Source organism: Acanthaster planci, linkage group LG01 (genome assembly GCF_054643075.1).
Source record: "Acanthaster planci isolate LZ-2023a linkage group LG01, COTS_SCS, whole genome shotgun sequence".
In the NCBI taxonomy this organism is placed as follows: Eukaryota; Metazoa; Echinodermata; class Asteroidea; order Valvatida; family Acanthasteridae; genus Acanthaster; species Acanthaster planci.
This window is the reverse complement of record NC_141777.1, coordinates 35,524,821-35,547,088: the sequence shown is the minus strand read 5'-3', so window position 1 is coordinate 35,547,088 and position 22,268 is coordinate 35,524,821. Positions and strand designations below refer to the sequence as shown.

Genomic DNA, 22,268 nt, shown 5'->3' with positions numbered 1-22,268 from the left:
TGTTATATGTTTATCGATTGAAAAATGAGTTTACAATTAAATCAGCAACGATGAAGCACAGTATAGAATAGGCTGCAGAAATGTACAAAGCTCTCAAAATTACATCACAGGTTCATGTTTCTAAAACTCAACATCTGAAATTTATAAAAAAGTACTTTGTGATGATAAAGGCAACGCTACAAAGTAAATCAGAGGTACAAAAGTCACAGACCTGGCCAGCATTCAGGAAGTACCGGTACATGTACATGTACCATAAAGCAAACTGACATGTACAAGTTTGTAATATGATGTACAGGTGTACAGGTACATTTCCAGGGGAGATTTCTGAAGCACTTTGAAAGATGGCATTTTGATCTTTTAACACACTGACTGCCGACTATGAGTATGCTCGTAATCACAGGTGTACCGGATTATGCCACTATGAGTACACTCATAGGAAATGAAAGGCTATGGTAATGTACATATAAATTGAATACACTGACATCACCGATGCTGGCGGTGTTGAGAATATACATCTGTAAAATGTTCAGGTTCATATGGACATCTGAAAGGTACATGTACCGTTTAAATATGCGTGCATGCGTACAATGCTTGGCAAATGAGAACTCCCCTTTGAAATCACGTCCTGCAGTGAACTTGCTAACCAAGTCCAAAAGAAACAACCTACTCCCCCCCCCCAAAAAAGTGAGACTAATTTGAATCCTGCATGGTTTATTCAGTCACCTAGTCACCTAATTGTACCAATGCTCAACTAAGGACTCACACAGCTCACCAAGAAAAGTAGAAAGAAAGGGAAATCATCAATTAAAGCAGCCTAATGCTGTCCAACTTCAATCCCTATTTCAAGCAGGCTAACAGGTGGTGAACAGGTGATGATAGTCTGTGCAACCACAGGCAACGTTTTTGTTGAATTTGGCAGGGCAGATATTCTTACTGTTCTTTCCAGTAAGGAGCCAGGTGCCCACTGAATCCAATTTTCACAATACTGTATAATACTACAAAGCCATAAGAAAGCCTCATTTTTGGAGAAGGCAGAGAGGGAAATTTGAGCTTCGTGTGTGTGTGGGGGTGTGGGTGGGAAAATATCACTTTCAGTGTATTGGCTGCCATAGCTGGGACAATAACGTGTGTTATTTCAAAGAAACTTGAATCTCATCTCTAGCTGGAGAAAGCAAAATGCTCTGTGGACCCTAGTTACACGTACTATCAGTTCACATACATGTAGGTCACAGAGCAATCAAATGTCTTAATGGGCAGGTTGTGACTTTGTTACTGGAGGGAGGGAGGACATCCGGGCGCATACATTTATTCAAAGGGGCACTGAAAGCAAACTTATGGTGGCTTGTAGGGGGTGTGAACATACATGTACATCCATGTACATGTACATTGTATTAATTTCAAAATTTCAAATGGAGAGGGGAACCCGGGGCCACAGACTTCCGCTGGGGGTGGGGTGTATGTACTCCTACCCCATGTCATCCCTTCCCACCCCACCCCCAATTTACACCTCCATGGGTACATGGTTCCACTCTTGTGACTGATTTCTAGAAACCTTTAAACAGTTTAAAAACATTCTTCAAAAAGGGACCCCAACTTCAGCATGACCAGTTCATTATCGCCGTGCCCCAAATGGGGAGGGGAGGGGAGACAGTACCAGTATTAGTGCAGCACAACAAGTACACAAAAGTTTGCAAGACTGTTGAAAGATCACAACGCTTTACTTCCTGGTATATGTGCATGTATTTGTTTACCATATTTCTTTGGTTTACATTAAACAGCCACCCAGTTCCAATAAAACTGGTAAAAGAACACATTCAGTACTGACATGTCCATAAATAGTAACATGTATCAACATCTTATTTCTACTGTTTCCACTGAAAGCAAAATATCACTCAACTGAAATTTCAAAAAAATGTATTATTTATCATTCCATATTATGCTTTTGGTGCTATTTATGAGATTTCCCACTTGCAATACCACTAAAATACCAATTATGGCTTTACATGTAACAACAGTTATTCCCAATACAGTGTACACCTTGATGTTTATCCCACAATATGTGTGTTTCTCACAATGGGTTGACATCAGTAACTATGGCAACTTTGGCCACTCCAACGTTTTGAAGACAAATGGACAGCTAGTGGGTGAGATTGATGCAAAATGACAAATAGTTCCTGACTAGTACATGTACCAACAATCCCACATGTACATGACCAGTGTGTACAATGATGAGAACGGAGGGGAGTCTCAAGAGTTGGTTGTGAAAACATTGCCATGATTTAGAGCTGTTGCTTTGTCAAAGAAATCATGGGATGTCCGCCTTTTCCAAAAATGTGATGCTCTTCCATTGTACTCATTCATCCTACCCAATAGAGGGATTTGAGTCGAAAGACACAGTAGATTGGCAATAGAATCCTTAGAAATTCATATGAATCCATTCATGTGACCTCAACCCACTCCTTATATCATATGTACAATATACCGGTACCTATACCCCTCCAGGCTGCAGATCCCTTACCTTGGTATATTTTGGCTGATACGACATGACACGGCTCTTCCAATTCCGGAGGGCAACCACCTCCACCCACAATGCCCTGTTCTGCATTTCTAGAAACTGACATTTTTCCGCGGCATTTTTCAAGTTTCCCTGAAGTTTGTCCACGGTGCAAGAGCACGGCACACTTGAGCAGAAGCTGCACGGCTTTGCGCTCTGACGGCGGCGTCTGGATCGTCTCCTGGGAGACAAAACGCTCAGTGCAGAATCATTCATGTCTTCTTCACTGATGGAAATCAGTGTCTGCATATTTATATATGCCTGTTGGTCTTCCATCTGCAGTGCCTTAAATTTACTCATGTGCGCGTCACCTCGGGTCAAGTCTGGATCGGCCCTTTTGGAAGACCCTCGGTCAAGATTTCCTTCCATCTTACATACTTGTGTGTGTAAAAACCTTTTGTCATCAGCAGGTTAAAAATGAGACACCTAAACGTTTATGAAGAAAATGGCAATCAGGAGGGAAAAAAAGCTTTGACAGTTTCATCCTCTATCAGAAGTATGCAATCAACATCGATATGACATCTTATGCCAGTGCATCTGGTAAGATGTACAAGTAAAAGTCTTGTTTTTAGCACTGACAAAGAGATTATGCTATACATTAATAACCCTGGGTTATTATTAAGTACATGTAGTTCTCAAAGCATGTGTTTACAGAAAGCAATTTTCAAATCAATGGCAGATTCCACAAGGCTTTACGCGGTCGTGATGTACACAGCACACTGATGAATTCAAGAAAATATTCCAGTACAAACACTTGTGGCTTGTGATTCTACCGACAATCAAAAAGCCAACTGAAGTTTCCGTCATCTCCATGATGAGACTTTCAAGAAATTCCCGGCAAGAAAACAGGTCCCTAGTGTCAATCCAAACCTGCTAGTTTGGTCGGCATCACTGACACTGCAGCAGAGTTGACACGCAGCACCAAGAAATCCACACGATTATCACGTTCATTATGTGAAGAGCGATACGCGTATGTCACTACAGAAACACTTGAAAACCCCTCAGCTTGTTGACAAACCCGAACGACAAAACGGTTACAACTATCCAATCAGCGGGCTGCTTCCCACATATATTGTACTGCCTTTGACAACTCCAAGCGTGCCAGACTTTCATTTCACTGACATGAAATGCAAACATGCACGGCAAACCTTTGTAGTGTTTGAGTTGAATTGCCACACTGTGCAGGAAACATTCCCTGTCCGTATGTTTATAATGTACACCATCAAAAAACCAGCCCAAAACAAATAAAAACCAGGATACATGTATTTCCTCTTGAAGACCGAAACACTTCCCAAATAATTCTGTGGAAGCTGTATTAACTGATATATTGGTCCCTGCACTCCATGTGTACACATGTTATTGAGAAGCTTTGTCATTCAACAATTGTTATTCTTGTGTCACATGTACATGTACGCACTTCTGCCTCTAAAACTACCACAAGCTACTTTAACACCGAATCCGGTATACGCTATGTGAGTTCGATTTCAGTTAACATATTTTCTATCCATTTGAGTGAGACACAGCTTTCTGACATTTGACACAGAGCAGCATCTAACACTGCCCCACAGAAGGCAAAAATACTTATTTTTTCAGGAATTATTTCAAATCACTGGAACTGGAGCAAAATAACTCTTCTACCTTTTAAAGGACAACTGGTTTTAAATCAAAGGATTGCGAGCACTTGACTACGCAAGGTGCCAGTGCCGGTACATGTATAAATGCATTTACTTTTCTTCTTGATATACGGAAGGCACAGCCCTGCTGCCCTGTTTTGCTTTCAGTTTCAAAAATAGAACTGATAAATTCTGAACGCTTTTGCTTTGTTTTGAAACTCTAACATCGTCTAATTATCCAAATTACGAATTCAAATTTCCCCAAGGTAATTTCCCTAAATGTAAATATTGTTGGGAACAAAATTTCTAAACAAAAAAAGTCTTTCAAAATGTTCTTTACAAAACAAACAGGTTTTAAATACCAAAAGAAGAGTCAACTAATATGGTAATCTGTGTGTTTGATGGTTGAATTTATACTGCCATGGAAAGTTAATTGAATTTGATTGTGCTGAAAATTTAATTCAGTTGTGGGAGGAGGGCACACTGGGCAGTGCATTTTCATTTTTTACTGTTAATTGAATTATTCTCTGCAGTTTCCATACACAGTCTGGTGGTATAGGGCAAGTTAAGTCACAATTTTGCAAAATTTGTGCTGCTTTGTGGTAAAAGCTTGAAATTGGCCATGTGGGGTCAAAATGGACAAGAAAGCATGTCAAATTGGGTCCCGATGAGGTATAAACCATTTGGGGGTTAAAGTTTTTATATCTAAAGGTTGCACAAAAAAATTTTCAGTAAAAAAATGTGCTAAACGATTACTTTCCTGGTAATTTTAATCCCACCAGTCAAATTTTCTGTCTTTACTACACAGTGCATGATTTGGGGCTGTGTTAAAACAAACCTTCTCAAATGATCGAGGGAGACTTGAAGAATCTCTCTTCCTTCCTACAGGTGGCACCTCCTCATAGTTCAGTCCACTGGGCTGGGTGGACACGGTGGAAGCATTGTTGTTGGTTGCTAGGGAATAATTCCCCAGCAACCTAAGGTGCTGGTACCTGTCTGCAGCTGGTCTGCAAGGAGACAAGATAAGGTATGAGGCACTTGAAGAGTTACTGTTCTTTACCACAATGCAAAGGTTGGCATATACGTGTACATGTAGTCTACATTTGAATTTCCATCTTAGTATGACAAGGGCTTTAATAGAATCTTGAACTAAAGAGGTTTTTTAAAGAAAGAAACAGTTTTAAACTCTAAGTGGAATATTTTTCAGTCATCACACTGCGATAATAACAGCCATAGAGTGGATATAAGTTCTCACTGAAGATTGCTTCAATTTTGCCTTCCAGTACCGTTCCAGTACAGTTTGTCCCGCTTTGTCTCTATGTACCAACAGTGAGTTTCTCATTATGGTCATGAGAGCTTTGACACCACTCTACTTTTCACACTTTTTAAACAAACTGCTGCTTAGAAACCATCCACATGTGTCTGTCAAGGCATTTAAGTCTGTGATCTTTGGTCTTGAACAATGTTATTCACAACGTAATGCCACTGTGCCTCCATCTTGTTATGCCAGAAAAGTCTCCATTCATCATATTCCCACCTTCAGCCTTTACTGGTACATTACAAAAATAACTTTAATAATGTTTGGAAGCTTTAGGACTATCTGACCCACTTGGCAAGTCACTGTCCAGTACTCACATGGTCATTACAGAAGAAATAAAAATGCAAGTTCACTTACACCTGAAGTAGATCATCTCCTATCAGATTCACAGTAGCTGGTGAACAAGCAGACACGTTTAACGGTGACTTTGGTGAGCTGGCCTTGAATGGGACTTGCGCTTTCTTAAGATCCGAGACAACAAAGTTCAGATCACTGGAAACGCTGGACAAGGCCTACACGTGCCGCAGGAATAAAAGAGGCAGTGACTGTCAGGTTTTGTAGGCCTCTCAGAGAGTAGAAATCTCATCAGGATTTACACTTCCTTGCTGATTACCAACAAATAAATGTAAGTACACGAACTTGGCTGTATCCCACTCATTCACCTGCTCGTTCTTATGCTCCCTTGCCATCTCAACATTCTGATAGATATGAGGTTATCATGATAGGAACTCATCAAGTGTTCATGTTTGCTCTACTATGGTGACATGCATTGTTCATGTACAGGATGACACTAAATTACACCAGACGGCACACACTTCTGGCAAGACTGTTATTTAAGAACTACTCACTAGAATGGAAAGCAGTGCATTGAAACATTTTAAGCACGCCCAGAGTGGAAGGCAAAGACACGACGATCCCATCAGTAAAGAAAAATCAAAAGATAAGAGAATTGACACAAACATGTACATATAGTATGAAAGATCCCCTTGCATGAAATTTGTCACATGCTGCACGTATGGCACCGTGTGGCAATATTCACATGATTTGCTTTCAACCAATAGGAATGGCTAAACTGCCCCAGGCACAGGTGAATGTCAATTAGTTTGATCTCGGAATCCCCTCATGTTGCTTCAAAACGTGTTTGAGCAGAGTCTACACTCTGCAGACTTTGAACCATGGAAATTAATAAATCGTTACTCTTTACTTGTTTGCTTGCGAGAACATACATGTAGTCAAATTGCACAATGCATTTGGTTGCTTTGGATCCCTGTTGCTCACTTGAAATCTTTTGTTTGGCCATCACAGGCTTTAAATGTTTGACAGTAATGGCAGGCCACTCAGTGTTCTGAATTAATCCTTTTTACTCTTTGATGTGTGAAACAATATAAACCTGAGCATTCTCTGATAACTGACTTACCGGTACCTTACATGTGCCAGCGCTTTCGAACAAGGGAAATTTGAACTTAACATATGCACAAAATTGAACAGGTTCTGACTTGCCTCAAAGTAGCTGTTTCTTCTCTGTCGACCGACCGGCGGGGGTTCATTATCGCCTGGTGACAGGAGAGTTAGGCTGGCCATCTTGAGAAAAACAGGCTCTTGATACGCCTTACGATGAAGAGAGGACTCTTTCTTAATTATGGAGCATCACTCTACTTTTAGCTTCTCTCTGACAAAAAAAACCAAAAAAACGCGCACTTGTTCACACTGATACCCAAAATGGCCCCAAATGGAAAGTATTCCAATCAGTTCAACACAGACAGTGGTGCTGCAAGAGTGCAGTGCATAGTTGAATCGCACTCCATTCACATACATGTACAGTACATATCCAGTCACAAGAAACTAGGCATGAACAACGTGTTTAAAGAAGATCATTTGAAGAGCTGAAGATTTGATGAGTTAGGAGAACTTGTACACAAATTCTGACAGGCTTGTCAGCTTTGCACATGCATGGAAGTTTCATGTGCAAGCTGAAACATTATCGGTACACAGCTCTGGTCCAAAAGAGGTATAGACCGAGACTCACTGGATGCAGAGGTTAGACGACAGTGCAACTTACACGGTATGCTGCTGTGATAGCTGGCACTAGTACAAAACATGTACATGTTCATGTACTGACGTACATATATGGCAAACCAAAAGCATGTGTAAATAAATATAATTTGGGCAGGAAATGATCGTGCTAAGTACCAAGTCTAGTACATGTGCGCATGATCTGAAGGGCAAAGAATTGTATGGTACAGTACATGTGAAATGAAAGTTCATGGGCACGTGATGATGTTTCTGTCTGGTTTAGTAAAGTCTAGAGATGCAATGTGTACATGTACACTTGTACAATTGCTGAATATTTATGCCCAAGTTTCATAGTGCAGGAACTGGAACCAGTGTACATGAACATATCCTACATGTACAATAAAAAACATGAATGTACCGGTAATACTAACTTTGATTCTGAAATGTCATTGCACATGTGAATAACTACATGTACATGTACATTAGGACTGTACGGTTAGTGCAATATACAGGTACATGTATCTCTTTTTTAATCTTGGCCATACTGCAAAACTGACTGAAAAAAAAATCAAGGTGCTAAGGTAACGTGAGGGTCACCGTCAGTTCATACTGTACATACCCAGACTCTGCAGGAAGCAAAACCTACCGTCATTGTACTGCATCTACAAGTAAAATTGTACAACGCACACTAGATGGAAACTCTATCAGTACTCTTCCATAATGCCTGCATTGGACTTGACAGATCCCAGTCTCAAAAACACGAACACACACAGCAGGGATTGTAGACAGAGCCAGGCTACAACTTATCCCATTTCTGTGCATCAGATAGCATGTTACACCACCCAGCAGTTATGAAGGTACATGTACATGCAAGCATACGAATGCACATGTACCGGTACGTGGGTATACATGTATGTATGAAAGTTGTGGGCAGAGACTACATCTACTGTAAACTTTGCTCCAGTGAGCCCTTTTCTTCAACTTGTTCACTGACAGCAACGTAAACATCATTATCTTGTAAAACAAACAGGCAAAGCTGGTATGGACTGGTGCTATGATTCTATGGGTATACATGTACCTACCAGTAGCATTTAACCTTACAAAAAAGCAGGGGGTGGAATCTCCCCTCCAACCTTGTCCCCCAAAGCCTTTTTTGTACATGTACGTGCCAAGTCTTAATGTAACCCTAATGCCGTAGTCATTTTGACACCACTTTTAAAATTCAGATGCTGTTCTTGCGTATGCACTTTTTTTTTTCTGAGATGGTCCAGCCAAAAAGGCATATACATGTACCTTTTCCACTTAGGGTCCTCACTGAATGCCAGCCAACGCATGTGAGACCACAAACTTCAAACGATCATAACGTGAAAACCCTGAAACACAGCTGTACTGATAACTGTCTTTAAAAGCATGCCAAATTTACAAAAAGATGTATTCACAGTTGTTTAAGCTTGAATTGACCATCACACAAAAGTAGCTTTCTTCTTCACAATCTAAATTCAAAGTCTCACTACAGGTACATGTATGCATACAAAATGAGCACATAATGCACAACTGTTTAGGTATGAGAAAAAAAGCGAGAAATGAAATTTTTTGACCCCCCCGTTGGCAAGTACAAATGTATAAATATACATTGCACAAGTTCACTTTTGCACATTCATTTGGCTACTGACTACTCAACCCTCTGACTACATACACGTACATACATGTACATGTACAAGTACACTGCACATTAAATGATAAAACACCAGAATACTGTCGGAATATTCCAGCTAGATGGCATTATCAAGCTTTTAGTCACAATTAAATTTTTAATTACATGTAAAAGCTGGTTGAATTTCCACTGAAATGGCGATGGGAAATTTATCATACCGGTAACTCTGAAATGGCATAAGTTCTACAGGTGGGATACCCTCATGTTTGTTGCAAATTTCAAGGTCTTTCTGTACACAGCCAAACCTTCAAATGAAATGAATTGCGAACAGTTGTGAAATGAACTACTGTACCCTGAAAGGAGCCTACCAGGCCTTTAATTTGGGCTAGGGACACATGAAATCCTAGTACACTGTCTAATGTACATGTACATGTACAGTATTCACTGCCGAGACTTTCAAAATGTGTCTGAGAGTCACGGTACAAAGAACCACATGATCTTGGTACTTGCTTGTGTGGCAAAGCTAACAATTACGTGCAAATATAACAATATAACAAATATAAAAGGTCATGTCTCCTATTTATAAAAATGCACGAAATTTCGTCCAAGAAAGTTCAAATGTTATGTCTTTTATACACTGGAAAAGTTCTCTGTACATCCAGCTTAAATGTAGATTTCACCTTCCTTTTTCTTTGTAACGTATCCCCCTGTTTGTTTATTCATGGTGTGTTTTCCTTCCTTCATGATTTATTCAAGCCCAAGCTTCCCCCTTCAAATTTTGCCACACAGTCAAGCCACATTCAGTTCAGTATAGTAGACACTCAGGAATGAGGTTACTAACAGGTGCCTCTCCCAATCTATGTCTGTGGAACATCCCAGCTTGAGTCACCTTTATTGTCAGCTGGAGTCAGTCATCTTTGGTCAGTGTTATTTTCAACCATGGGAGGGGTGTGGCTCCTCCCCCCCTGACTCAGCTGTCACATGCCTGATCACTTTGAAACCTACCGGTAGCATGCATCGTAACACATTCAATATCAGTAAAACCGTGATGTTTCATTTCGGTATAAGACAGGGTTTTGATGCTGTGGTCATTTGAAATTCGTGACATCAAACCCGTCATCCCACCCACATTGAGCATGCAGTGGAAAAGATTTTTGAAATAACCCCCGGTAGTAAACAAACTATGAAAAGCCTAAGCATTTTTGGGTGATCCAACACGTTAACATTAAACAATTGGAGGATACGATACACATGTACATGGAGAAAGACCATTTCTCGGTTACATGTGCTTTAGAAAATGAATTCCTTTATTGTCCTTTTGTCTTTTTTGTTTTGTAATCCAGAACTTTTTACCTTTTTAGAGATCTACTTACATGTACTTCCTTGTGACCTTCCCCTTCAAAGATCCCAGGTACCGGTACAATGTACCCGGTATGCATATTAGAGTCTTTAGTGTGTTTCCTCAAACATGTACATGTAGCATATCAGCTGTACACTTCCTCAGCCAACCAACCACCAAAGGTAACGCCTCTTTTGGAAAGAATTTTCCAAAACACTCTGTTGGGTGTGATTGGTTGTTCTGCTTGACCATGTTCCATCCCAACCACCGGTATGGCATCAGTCCCAGGTTTAGTTGGGACAGTCCCTAGCGTAGCACTGTGTAGTTGGGCTGGCCCAACTACCGGTATAGCAGGATGTACATGTACCGGTATAATAGAACATTTCTCGACCTTCTCTACGTTTTGCAATTTCATCTAAAACACAATTAAAAACTTGATTAACTGCGAGCATAAGTTACCAACATGAGCGAAACAATCGTTGGCACGTGCTATGGCATTCTATGCTATACATGTAGTTGGGTGACACAACTGTAGCACAATTATTGGGACAGATGCTACGCATGTTTTGGTATAACAATAATACGATCCTTTGGTATTATTGCATGATATGCAAATAAATCCACTGTCAGCCAATCGCCTTTCATGCCTTTTCCGTTTAATTCTCAAGATTATGGAAGATTGTTTTGAAGTACTGTACCAGCAAGGTCAGAGATTTCGTACAGGATCAACTGATAGTGCAATGTGATCCAGCAATCGTGACCAACTCTACCACTGCCCCCCAGAACTGTAGGGTTTGACATCCATCGCGCTCCCACAAACCCCACAGAAAGCAAGCCTTTTCTGCCATGGGTTCGACATGATGTTTAATAGGGCATGAACAGGGATTCTGTGGTCAGTGTGTATCCACAGAAATGCTGCTCTATTCCACCCAAGAATTCTATGTAAAGTGGCTTATATAAGGACCCAGCTGTATTACGTGGGTAAGTGGCCAAAGGGTCCAAGTCCACAGGTACCAAGAAAAAAACGGGTCCAAACCCTGGTGATTTAAAAAAAAAAATTCCCAATCAGCATCCGCGAGTCACGCGGTTCGTACATGTACATGTGTACTTGTAAAGACAAGCCGCAATCAAGTGGTTGACTACGGCTGTCAACGATACACAAGATATGGAATTTGGCTGCACCTTTTCCCATACGCGTAGCACCCAATTATATGGAAGGGGCTTACGGTACATGTAGTTCCACCAGTTAGCCATATAACATTGCCGAGAGAACACTGAAGTTCGCCGGCCATGCTCTCTGCATATGAGCCACTGAGCAGCCACTGTCAGACCTCTTTCTGTGGGAACCAAATCCAATTGCTGCAAAGCTGTCCTATGTTAAGACACTTTACAACTACATGTACATGTATATGGGTGCAACGAAGCAAGAGTTGGGGGGTCTCGTGTCAGATCGAGAGCAATGACAGCACAACTGAGGAGCGTATGGCAGAAGAAGAGAACGATCAATGATGATGACGACATTTGTGTGGTCGTTGGCCTCGATGTGAGAGTGCAGCGGATGTACGTGTAAAACCCCACAGTTCTGGGAGTACTCTGTGCTATAGCTGGGCAAGCCCAACTAGTATCAGTCTGGGAAAGGTACAAATTTGACAACGTTGCTATATCAGTCAACCATTGTTGCATTCGTAAACTTTCGGTATATCTCATTGTCGTGATTGTGTGGCGCAGCCCGCAGAGCAATGCACTTTGATTTTTCACCTCTGGCGTCTTGCTGACCCTTTTATTGATGAACAAAAATTCTCAGTGCACATTGCAGTACATAGACTAAACTGTCATCACTGTTTTGAATGTACTGATTGAAACACTGACCAGCCGTTCAAAGCATCCACAGTAATCAAGGCTGATTTGATATACATGTAGGGTAGTGGGTCCTTGCGATGTCTCCTTTGGGGCATGACCTGGCATACCGGTAAATGAATTATTTTTTCCTGCTCAGCCATTCATCGTAAAGAGCATAATAAGAATTTAACTTGGGAGGATGAGTGGTAAATTAGCACTGTACAGCAAACAACCTAGTTTTACAAATGATAGTTTTACACATATTTTTCATTTAAAATGATCTAAAAAAATAATTTACATGTACATGTATCACAAATATAGATTTATATTTTCCATTTACAATGCTAAATCACTATCATAAACTTCATGTTACTTTATAATAAAGTGCCAACAATAAAGTTTTCTTGACTAATACTAATTTCGGGTATAACATTTTGGAGTAATTGCAGAATACCACACCACCCCCTACGACTACAGTATGTAGCCGAGTGGAGTGTCCTTCCCCCATGAGTGGAGGTTGTTTGACTTCCGGTTATCCTTGCTGCATCAAGCCTCAAGGTGCGTGTTGTGTACAGTATTGAAGTCATTCTTGAGAAGGAAGCACTCACTTGAATTACATACAACTCACTCGGGGAAGACTAAAATTTCAATGTGGGTCGCAGGGAGCGGCTACGCGGACACAAAGTGGGCCTTTTGGATGGAAGTGTGACTCCGTATCCGCGGCTACGAGGTGGGTAAGGTGAGGGGCAGAGTATTCAGCAATTTTTAATAACTGATTGGTATCAGTGGACAAGGATAAAGCCACATGTACCAACATGGCATCACCCACTAGCCATGCTTAGAATTTCAGTCATGGAAAGTAGAACGAGAAGAATATTTCTTCAAAATGCATGAGCAAGTTTTGCATTACGCAGGTAGAAATTTGTTAGGGATTAAACATTGGTACGATGAATTACGAAGGCCCGGATTGGCATGTTTTATCCAGAATTTTCTTTCAAAGTTAAAATTGTTCAATATGACAACGAAAATCGTTCAAATTCTACAATGGTTGCCAGACACGACAACATCAAATTCGTACCTTTACCAGACTAAATATAGCTCTACAGCTGGGACTACTACATGTATAGTCCATTCCATTTTTACTCCCCCCAGAAATGTGGGGGTTTGACGTCTGCCGCGCTCCTTGTAGCGCAGCAGATATCGAACCCCACAGTTCTGGGGGGGGGGGGTTGGTAGGCCTACAAATACATGTATAACAGGCTGCAGACTATTTCTGTCTAGAACTACAATGGAAGGGCTATTACTATTACTCCTTTTTCGCTGAATTATTTGAGGACTTACCTAAGAGTAACAGAAGCAAAGACCAACTGTCCTCAGACCAGAGTAAGGAAATCATGATTTTCTCTCTCTCACAAAAACGGAGCTTATGCGTACCGGTACATGCACATTCGTCACGGCATGTGACAGTTGATCGCCTGTTGCTGTGCAGCACGTGAGCTATCCTCCAACCCAAGCTGACTACTTTGCGTCTAAGCCGTGCACTGACACTTAATTGAACTTGCAGCAGACTCACTGTGATGAATCACCACCACAACACAGCTGACGAACAATCCGTGTTGACATATGATAAATAACTTCCTGGAACTTTTCTCACAAATGGCACACAGAGACACGCTTGAACACGTACATGTACACCCGGTCAACTCGACCCGAAGTCACCGTACGGTGCGTTGTGTAGGGAAAGACGATAGCTTCCCGCGACAGTTGGCCCCTGGCGCTTTGGAAAACGACTGAGGTAGGGTACGGGTACCCGACCCCAGGCCTGCTCCTCGCCCCCCCCCCGGCCCCCGCCACCACCATGATCAAATAGCGCCCTCGGGCAATGGGAAGGGCTAATGGCCTTGCACCATATTGCTAGTTAAAGCATGGAGGTATGGTTAAAGCATGGAGACCGGGGTAAATCTTGAGTAGTGGCGTAACTTGAGTGAAACTTCAAGGGGATGCTGACGGGGCCAAGGGTGCACACTTGTTTTTTTCAAGGCGGGAAAATACGGGGCTTTTAAAGAGACATGGGTGAGGGAAAAAATTGGAAAAAAAATGATCTTTCGATCGTACGGAAGCATATGAGGGCCACTTGCAAAACATTTTTTTGAGATACGATCTCGCCGCGGCGACTTGCTATCTCTTTGTAACAATTTTTATAATTTTGAGGAGCATAAAAGAAAGTGTTGACGGTAAACTGAATTTAATATGGAAAATAGGATAAGTTCGGAATAGGTCGACTACTCCAAGAAATCTGGGGGAGTGTTGGTCACGTGGACATTGGGTGCTACAGGACCCTTGATTAGAAGAGTAGTACAAGTCAGAATAAATGGGTCTGGTATCTAGCCTGAGTTTTTATATGCAGCGAGTTGAGCTAGTTTTAGCTAACTCGCCGCGACGAGGTAGTAAGTCGTCGCGGCGTGATAGTATCTCGAGAATTTTTTTTGCAAGTGGCCCTTATACACTTCCGTACGATCGAAAAGAAAATTCGTTTGAACGAATTTTTTTTTTTCGTTCGAACAAATTGTTTTTTGTTCGAACGACTCTTTTTTTGATGGAACGAACATTTTTCCAATTTTTATCTCACCCATATCCCTTTAAAAGCTCCGCAGGAATAGGAAAAACTATAGGCATCAATATATCGCTTTTCAAAAAAGCGGGGGGACCGTAACTGAGACGAGCGTAAAGTGCGTGGGGTGTGGGGTCTGGGAAGTGATAGATCCTACATGTTTTGTGTTGCGCCCGAAATGTACTACCAGTAGATGGCGAGCTTGTTCAATGCGTTACCAAAAGCGGCGGTTATCAATTCTACGTGTATTTGGAAGGGGCGTTGCAGGGTGCAAATACCAAACAAATATCTCCAGTGCCCTCAGCCAGGTGACCAACCGGAGTTGTTTATTTTGTTGGTGGCGATGCGACCATAAAGCGTGCATTTTCTAGTCGTTCGTGAACGCTCGCTTTGCACCTGGGTTCGATTCCCAGCTTGGCCCAGGCTTTAAGTGCATTTGGTTTCCAGCCCATACTCGCTCTCGCAGGTTTTCTCCGGGTACTCCGGTTTCCTCCTGCCTCTAAAACTGGACCTTCTTCCTGACTCCGTAATGCGATGCTGATTAATAAAGTGTACAGTTATTGGCGCAAATAGCCTGAGATGCTGAAAGCGCCATTAAAACAAAACAACAAATTGCGCCCTCTCGTGATCCAGTACCCATACTAAAAACCCCCTTTAATTATCCGCTATTTCTGAGGGCACATTAGCATGCCACTCAACTATAGACAGTTCCCAGTCAGATGCTAATTACACCGTAAAGGAAAATAGTGGTTAGCAACTCGATCCAGCCTACTGTTTTTCTTTAGTCTGAAGAAGGCCATGCTCTGATGGCTTTGCTAAAAACTTTGATTGAAAGCAGCAGCACTTCAGATTCAGTAGTTGCACCTTCCTTTGGAGGGGGTTCTTTTGCTGATGAAAAAAAAACCCTGACATATAGTGCAGATATAAGTCGATAATTTATAATTATTATTCGCTCAGAAAAAGCCCCATTTTGCCCCCACTCGGGTTCAAACCCAGGATATAAATCTCCATTATTTTGCACAACACAGTTCTCCGGGACAGTGAACTTAGCTCAGTCTGACGAGAAATACCAATACACGCTCAACGATCCGCGTCGCGTTATCTTCGTATAGTTCCCGGCGGCCATTTCGCGTCGTCTCTCAGTCTGGACGGCATGTCTCGTCGAAGATATTTTGAAGTCCGACAGCAAGCTAAAAGGTTATTAGTCGGAGAGAGAACAGGGTACTCCATCCAGAGAAAGGTTAACTCGGAGCTCTGAACTGGGACTCATGGCCTAAGGCAAAGTGAAGATGAACTTTGTGAAAGTTCTGCTAATTTTTAGAATTTTGAAATGTGTTTTGTCATGTAGGGCGAGAGTTTTCAGGGACTAGGGCTATTACAGGGCATTCAACGGGATGCCCTACAGGTCTAAGAGGAAAAACAAGGATTAGGCAAAGGATGGCAGACTATAGCAGAACAGCAGAGGAAGACACCGTGGGTTTCACAAAGGAGTCTTTCAATAACACATCATAATAGCTGTATGTTATTAATGGCTCCCCCACGTAAGAGCGAATTCAAAAGCAAATTTCCAGGGGGGGTGAGGGCTAAGTTGTTTTGGGAGCCAAAAGTTTATCTTTATTTATTTGCAATCTTTGGTGGCTTTACCAAGGGATGAAGCAACATTTTGAGGCTTTTGGAAGGGAAATGAAATAGACCCCACAATTACCCTGTTCTCATTATTTTTTCAAAACATCACCCACCTTTTTTTGGGGGGGGGGGAAGCCCTTAGGAAGGGGAACAGACCTTAAATAAATAATGTAGAAGGTACCATATTACAATGCAACATATAGTGAGCGGCGTTTTCCTTTATTGCAATTAATATTGTATATAATACGTGCATAGGCCTACTAAACAACACACGACTGTTACAACACAGCTGAGTATACGCAGTGGGAATTCAGTCCAACTTTAATCGTTTTCATGCATGTTACTGTGTGTTACAACAATGAGATCTAAATAAGTATTCATGATTCATTGGAAGTCAAAAGAAGGTGGTAGTTTTTTGGGCGATTCACAATATGTCGAGCAAATACGCGTTTGGAATTAAAGGGTCGACAGATTTCGCGCATTTTGATTGGTGAACGCGTTGCAAACTCTTGGAGGCGCATTATTGTGAAACGCCCATAATTTAAATATACTTATGCATGAGGGCACTAGTAGTTTAATGTCATATAAGGGTCCAGACCAGTAAGTCAGTTGCCATAGACAACAGTGATAAATATCCCCACTTAAAAAAATCAGGAAAAATACTCACAAATTTCACAGGTGTTCAAGACATATATCAAATTAAAGCTCACTTCCTCATCTTTCATTTTCTTTTCAATTTTCAGTGGCTTAACTGATGACTTTTGAAGATATTTCTCTCCAGAGAAACTCACTGCTCAAAATTTCGTCAAAACACTCAGGAGGCCCATCGCCATTTTGGAAATTGATGCCACCCCGTGGCAAAATAGAACAGTTTGGAGGGCCCCGTTTGGTCCTGACAGGCCTGCACCTGCATTTCTTTTTAACAAACCACCTAGTCCACGTGTTACGAAAGGCTCTAATAGCAGAGAATTAGACAGCTACAAATCGTGATTTGGTCCGCGCAGGCAATATTGGACCTATTTACTGACCTGCAACCATAAGGCACTCTTTGACAAAAGAGTGTTTGCTTGTCGCCCAGCTCCAAAGCTGTTCGGGCGCTGGGCAAAGAACGAAAAAGCAGAAAGGAGAAACAGGACAAAACAATAGAGGGGTTTCACATTAGCTCCGTTTGCTCATATCCGCATCGAAACCGAGGCTCTTTGTGCTGAACTTCATTGCGCGCCCGCAGAGTCCCCACAGTACATGCAGTATATCTGGTTCGTAGTGTGACGCCACTTCAGTTTAAACCACGCCCACTGCACAAGATGCACGACCGTCGCGGGTATGTTAGTTCGCGTTAATTGCCGTTGTTTTTTCTTTTGATTTTTACGTGTCGAGTCATCTTGAAAGACTCTTCCACAAAAATTTGCTGCCTGAAAAGTCTGAATCACCTTTATGTATTTTGTTTCTTGACTCCTTACTTGACACATACAGCCTCGAATTCAAACGTGGAAGTGCGCAGATTGACGCTGAAAGTGTCGTATTGGGATCCCTCTATCCTTGAAAACGAACTGTCACAAATGTTTGGAAGAAATACTGGTCACTGCTATTGTATAAATATGGCGTTTAACATGAAAACCAAGCTGAACCTACTCCAAAAATGTAGGAAAATGTTATACATAATGATTGTGCACAATACTGTCGAAACGCTCCTGTTCTGCCTTGAATTGAATGACATCGCACTTTGGCTCACGAATATAGAAGTATCCATTAGCACAAAATCGACATGTTGAAACTTCTTCCATTTACTACTTCAAAAGAGGTGAAATGTTACCATTATGTGTGAATAAAGCCGTGCTTCGTGTATTCGTGTAAAAATTCCATTACACCGTTTCTTTTAATTAAATAAGAAGATGCTCAAATTTTCGGAATCTTTGACAGTAAGGTTTATACATAAAAATCACATTCAAATATTCACATGATATTGAAAAAATAGGCATCTTAAAACAAATATCACATTAAAAATTATCAAGTCTTATTCATTCGTGTGAAATTTAATTTCGGAATTTTGTAAAAAACCTACATTAATTTCAAAAGAAAAAGTGACAAAAATTATTAAATAAAATGTGGCCAGTTACCGGAATAAATCATGCTACCAATGTACAATGATGAATCATCGCATTAAACACAACTAGGACAAGTGTCATCTTAAATAATTTTCTTTCACGCGAGAATATCAAAGCTCATATACAAAGGCCACATTTATTTCAATTAGTTTTTAACCACGCGATTTCCATTGGAATGAAACACAAAGAACAACATTTTAATGTTTTTATGAAGCTTGAATTCTGAATATTTTATTTGCATGTGCATTTACTATAATATTAGTGAGTGTAAAAGAGTTTGGAATGTAAAAAACCAGAACCATCATCGGACTTACACGGTTCTGTCAAGTATTATATAATGTCTGTTGATGCCAATAATAAAGTCTTCCAGAGCCGACAAATTTTGGAATGCATCTAGTAGGAATATACAAAAGACAAAGGCAGGAATACTTCCGGTACGATGAATAAAATGACTATAAAATCCCCCTCCCACCGAAGTCCAACCGCCTGTCTTTTGACCTTTCGACTGCAAACCACGGGGGCGACTTTGTTGACCCCTCCGTTTTTGAAGAATATACCACTGGATATAAAATTCGACTGTACAGTATGCCTTGAATGCCTGATAGTTTTTGCTTATGTGGGATTTCCCCCGTATTTTGCTGCATTCTAAAGGTGTTTAATTATAACTTCTGTTTTTGAGCTGTCTTTATTTGCAGGATAAGTTCACATTTACATTTTTGTCTTGATGTTTTGGAAAGCTGCGATGTGCATAAACTACTGTGCGAGTAACAAACCAACTTTAAAAGGGTTAGAGGAAACAAAATGTGGATGCAGTTACAGACTAGTGCATTAGAAGGGGACAAGTGCCACCTAAGAGATATACTCGCTACAGAGCCGTCACCTTAGCCCTAGGCATCTGCGATCCCATAGGGCCCACTCCGCCAGTAGCTGGCATGAAGTTGTTCTGGTATAAATGGAAAAGTATAAATGACCAAGGGCAGATCCAGAACAACATCTGGGGTAGGGAAACTTTTCTGGGTGGGGCCAAAATTACAAAACTGTTTCCATGTAACCGTATGGCCTTTCCAAGGAATGAGGAACTGAGGATTCATTTGGGGCCTTTTACACGTTTTTTGTTTCATTATTTAAAAAAGGTCGGGGTGGGGTGGGAGGTTGCCTCCCGTTCCCTCCCCCCCGGAGCTGCCCTTGATCGTGATTTGTTTGTTTAATCCTCGATGCGACCGAGTTTATTTTGCATTACATTGGGCTCTGTACTTGGAACGAATCGAAGGGAGCTTGTATCTATCGGCATGTTTCGGATACTCACTCGGTCCAGTTGCTGTCTGTGGTTTACCAACTGAGTTTTGGCACGCAAAATATCCACGTGGCTCCCGTTGATCAACGAGTTGTCTGCAAGGGAGCACATGTTGCGTATCATGTCCACAGCCCGTTGGAGACTGTCGATGTGCGCAGCCATCTCACTCTCCTTGTCTTCTTTCTTCTTGTGGAGCTCGTTGATCAGGCGGGTTTGCTCCTCTTGAATCAGGCGCATGTATTCACGGGAAGTATTTTGTAGATCCTTCTGGGCGCGGTCGGTGCGTCGTTGGAGGTCCCTGGCTATCTGAACAGTGCATTCGATGGCCGTGGAGAAGACTCCAAGCTTCCTTTTGCAATCGGCCAGGATGGTCTTGATCTCCTCCCGTTGTCTCTCGGCTGCTTCGTGGAGAGTGACCAGGCGATGAGGGGTCCGCACGTGCTCAGTGCGGCTGCAAGTGTCGCAGATCAGCAGATCGCAGGCCTCGCAGTATGTCGTCACCTCGGCATCGGTGTGTTCGGCGCACGTGTAAACGGTGCCGGCTTGGTGGCCATTGGGCTCGGTGCCCGTATCGCGACTAGTGCCCACCTGCTGGCCGGCCGCTAGCCAGGCGCGGATGTCCCGCATGACGTGGTGGCGCAGGGCCTTTAGCCTGCGATGTGCCGCCACGCACTCGGCGCAAAGGAATTCGCAGCAGTTGAGGCAGCGTGAAGTGGCGTGTGCCGCATTGTCATCGTCGCAGTTTGAGCAAAGAAAGGAAGTGTTGGAATTCCCGTCAGTAGTGATCTCACCAACTAAAGGTTTCTGTAGCGAGGTCACTAACTCAAGCAAGTTAGCCAAGACGAAATTGTTCTTAAGGTCCACAACTCCTTCCCCTGGTAGAACGGTCTCTCCACGGCAGGTGGGGCACACAACTGTATTTGTCCCGTTCGGTGCCATCTGGTCTAGGCAATTTTGGCAAAATGTGTGAAGACATTGTAAGACCTTTGGATGCTTAAAGGTTTCTAGACAAATCTGACATTCTAGAAAATCTCCTATCTTCTCAAGTAGCGAAGAAGCGGCCATAATGTCTACACTTGCCTGTGCTTCTGTAACTCGTCCGACCAAACTGCACCTTTATCACCCACAATCCTTCACGGAAGCTAAATAGTAGACATTCGGGTGATAATCTCTTTACACCTTCACACCTCTTAAAATCACTGCTTCCTGTAGGAAAATTGCAAATGGTTCGTCCATCACCATACCGAGAACGGAAGCTAGCGCGGTGCAATAATCCTGCGTAAGCGGAGTTCACTGGAGAGCGAGAATACCGTCTTCACCTCGGGCAATCCGTAGCATGACGTAAGACGAATGCCTCCTTATCCAACGTTACATGCCATCTCCTGATGACAGGTCCGAGTCAACATCCATCGATGTCCGTCGACATCTTCGAGATTTAAGAATCAAACATTTTATTCAAGCGGGTGGTACCAAAGGCAGCCAGAGTTAGGACACACAATGTTGTACATGTACATGTGTGTCTTCAGTCACTTTACAGGCTCATTATGAATGAGGAAATTTCACCGACAGCCGTGAGGGTGGGACGCATACAATGAGCGAGCAACACACCGCACACACGCATTTGGCATACACGACCCTGCATCATTCACTCCCGTCTACCGTAGACAGCACCATGTGTCCGTGCAATTTTTATGTGCCTTCACATTGCCCAATAACCATCAATAACTGTATTCCGATGTGGTACCGCGCGTGCTCAGTGACTGCTCGAGATCCTCATATGGAACACGGCGTCAGCATTTCCCTATTTAATTCACTCCAGTAGGTTCCTCTCCAATCCACACAGCATCACCTACATGTACTTGCCACAGTCGTTTGGCGTGATGCATGCACAGACCGAGCAGAGCTCATTGACAGAACGCAGCCTATCTCAGGGCGATGGATAAAATATGGAACGTTCATTATCAACCCTCGGGGACTCTGATCTGACGATGAAAATCGCTCGCGCGTGAAAGGGCAACCTGCAATATCGCATGCGCACAAGGTCCTTTCCAATTCTGTGGAGTCAGTTAACAGTCTCATCATTAACACATTGACGTCACTTCACTATCTTCCGCTATTTACACCGCACGAATAATTCGATGTTGTCGACTTGAGTTAATTCAGGTGGGAATTCGGTGTAGTCTTTCTCTTTTAAGTTGGCATCAAATTCTTCGTCTTTTTCTCACAGGACTAAATACTACAGTAATGTCATCCTCTCATGCTTTTTTGGTCATCTTACATCATCTTCATTCTCATCACCATC

The 22,268-nt window shown here is 42.2% G+C and overlaps 2 protein-coding genes across 8 annotated transcripts in view; both read right to left on the bottom strand.

Moving 5' to 3' along the window:
- The window catches only part of LOC110979628 (uncharacterized), a 43,496-nt gene extending 29,377 nt beyond the window's left edge, over window positions 1-14,119 (bottom strand). The window contains exons 1-4 of one of the 7 annotated variants that reach the window (XM_087140747.1): window positions 13,765-14,119; window positions 6,986-7,154; window positions 5,843-5,997; window positions 5,006-5,174 (exon numbers count right to left, since the gene is read on the bottom strand). In XM_087140747.1, coding sequence (XP_086996873.1) covers window positions 5,006-5,174; window positions 5,843-5,997; window positions 6,986-7,066 — 405 coding nt within the window. In that variant the 5' untranslated portion in view covers window positions 7,067-7,154; window positions 13,765-14,119. Of the gene's footprint in view, window positions 1-2,518; window positions 4,449-5,005; window positions 5,175-5,842; window positions 5,998-6,985; window positions 7,155-8,144; window positions 8,296-13,671 lie in introns of those variants that run through there. The other 6 variants (XM_087140743.1, XM_022235609.2, XM_087140752.1 and 3 more) reach the window with 6 other exon arrangements.
- A 2,633-nt stretch (window positions 14,120-16,752) lies between these two features.
- LOC110979663 (E3 ubiquitin-protein ligase TRIM71-like) lies at window positions 16,753-21,952 on the bottom strand. The gene has a single exon (XM_022235672.2). The coding sequence runs from the start codon at window positions 21,029-21,031 to the stop codon at window positions 19,877-19,879; it is 1,155 nt and encodes a 384-aa protein (XP_022091364.1). The 5' UTR covers window positions 21,032-21,952; the 3' UTR covers window positions 16,753-19,876.
- Between the last annotated feature and the right edge of the window lie 316 nt (window positions 21,953-22,268).

Coding starts and splice junctions, on each gene's coding strand:
- LOC110979663 (XM_022235672.2), bottom strand. CDS start 21,031: ATGGCCGCTTCTTCGCTACTTGAGAAGATAGGAGATTTTCTAGAATGT.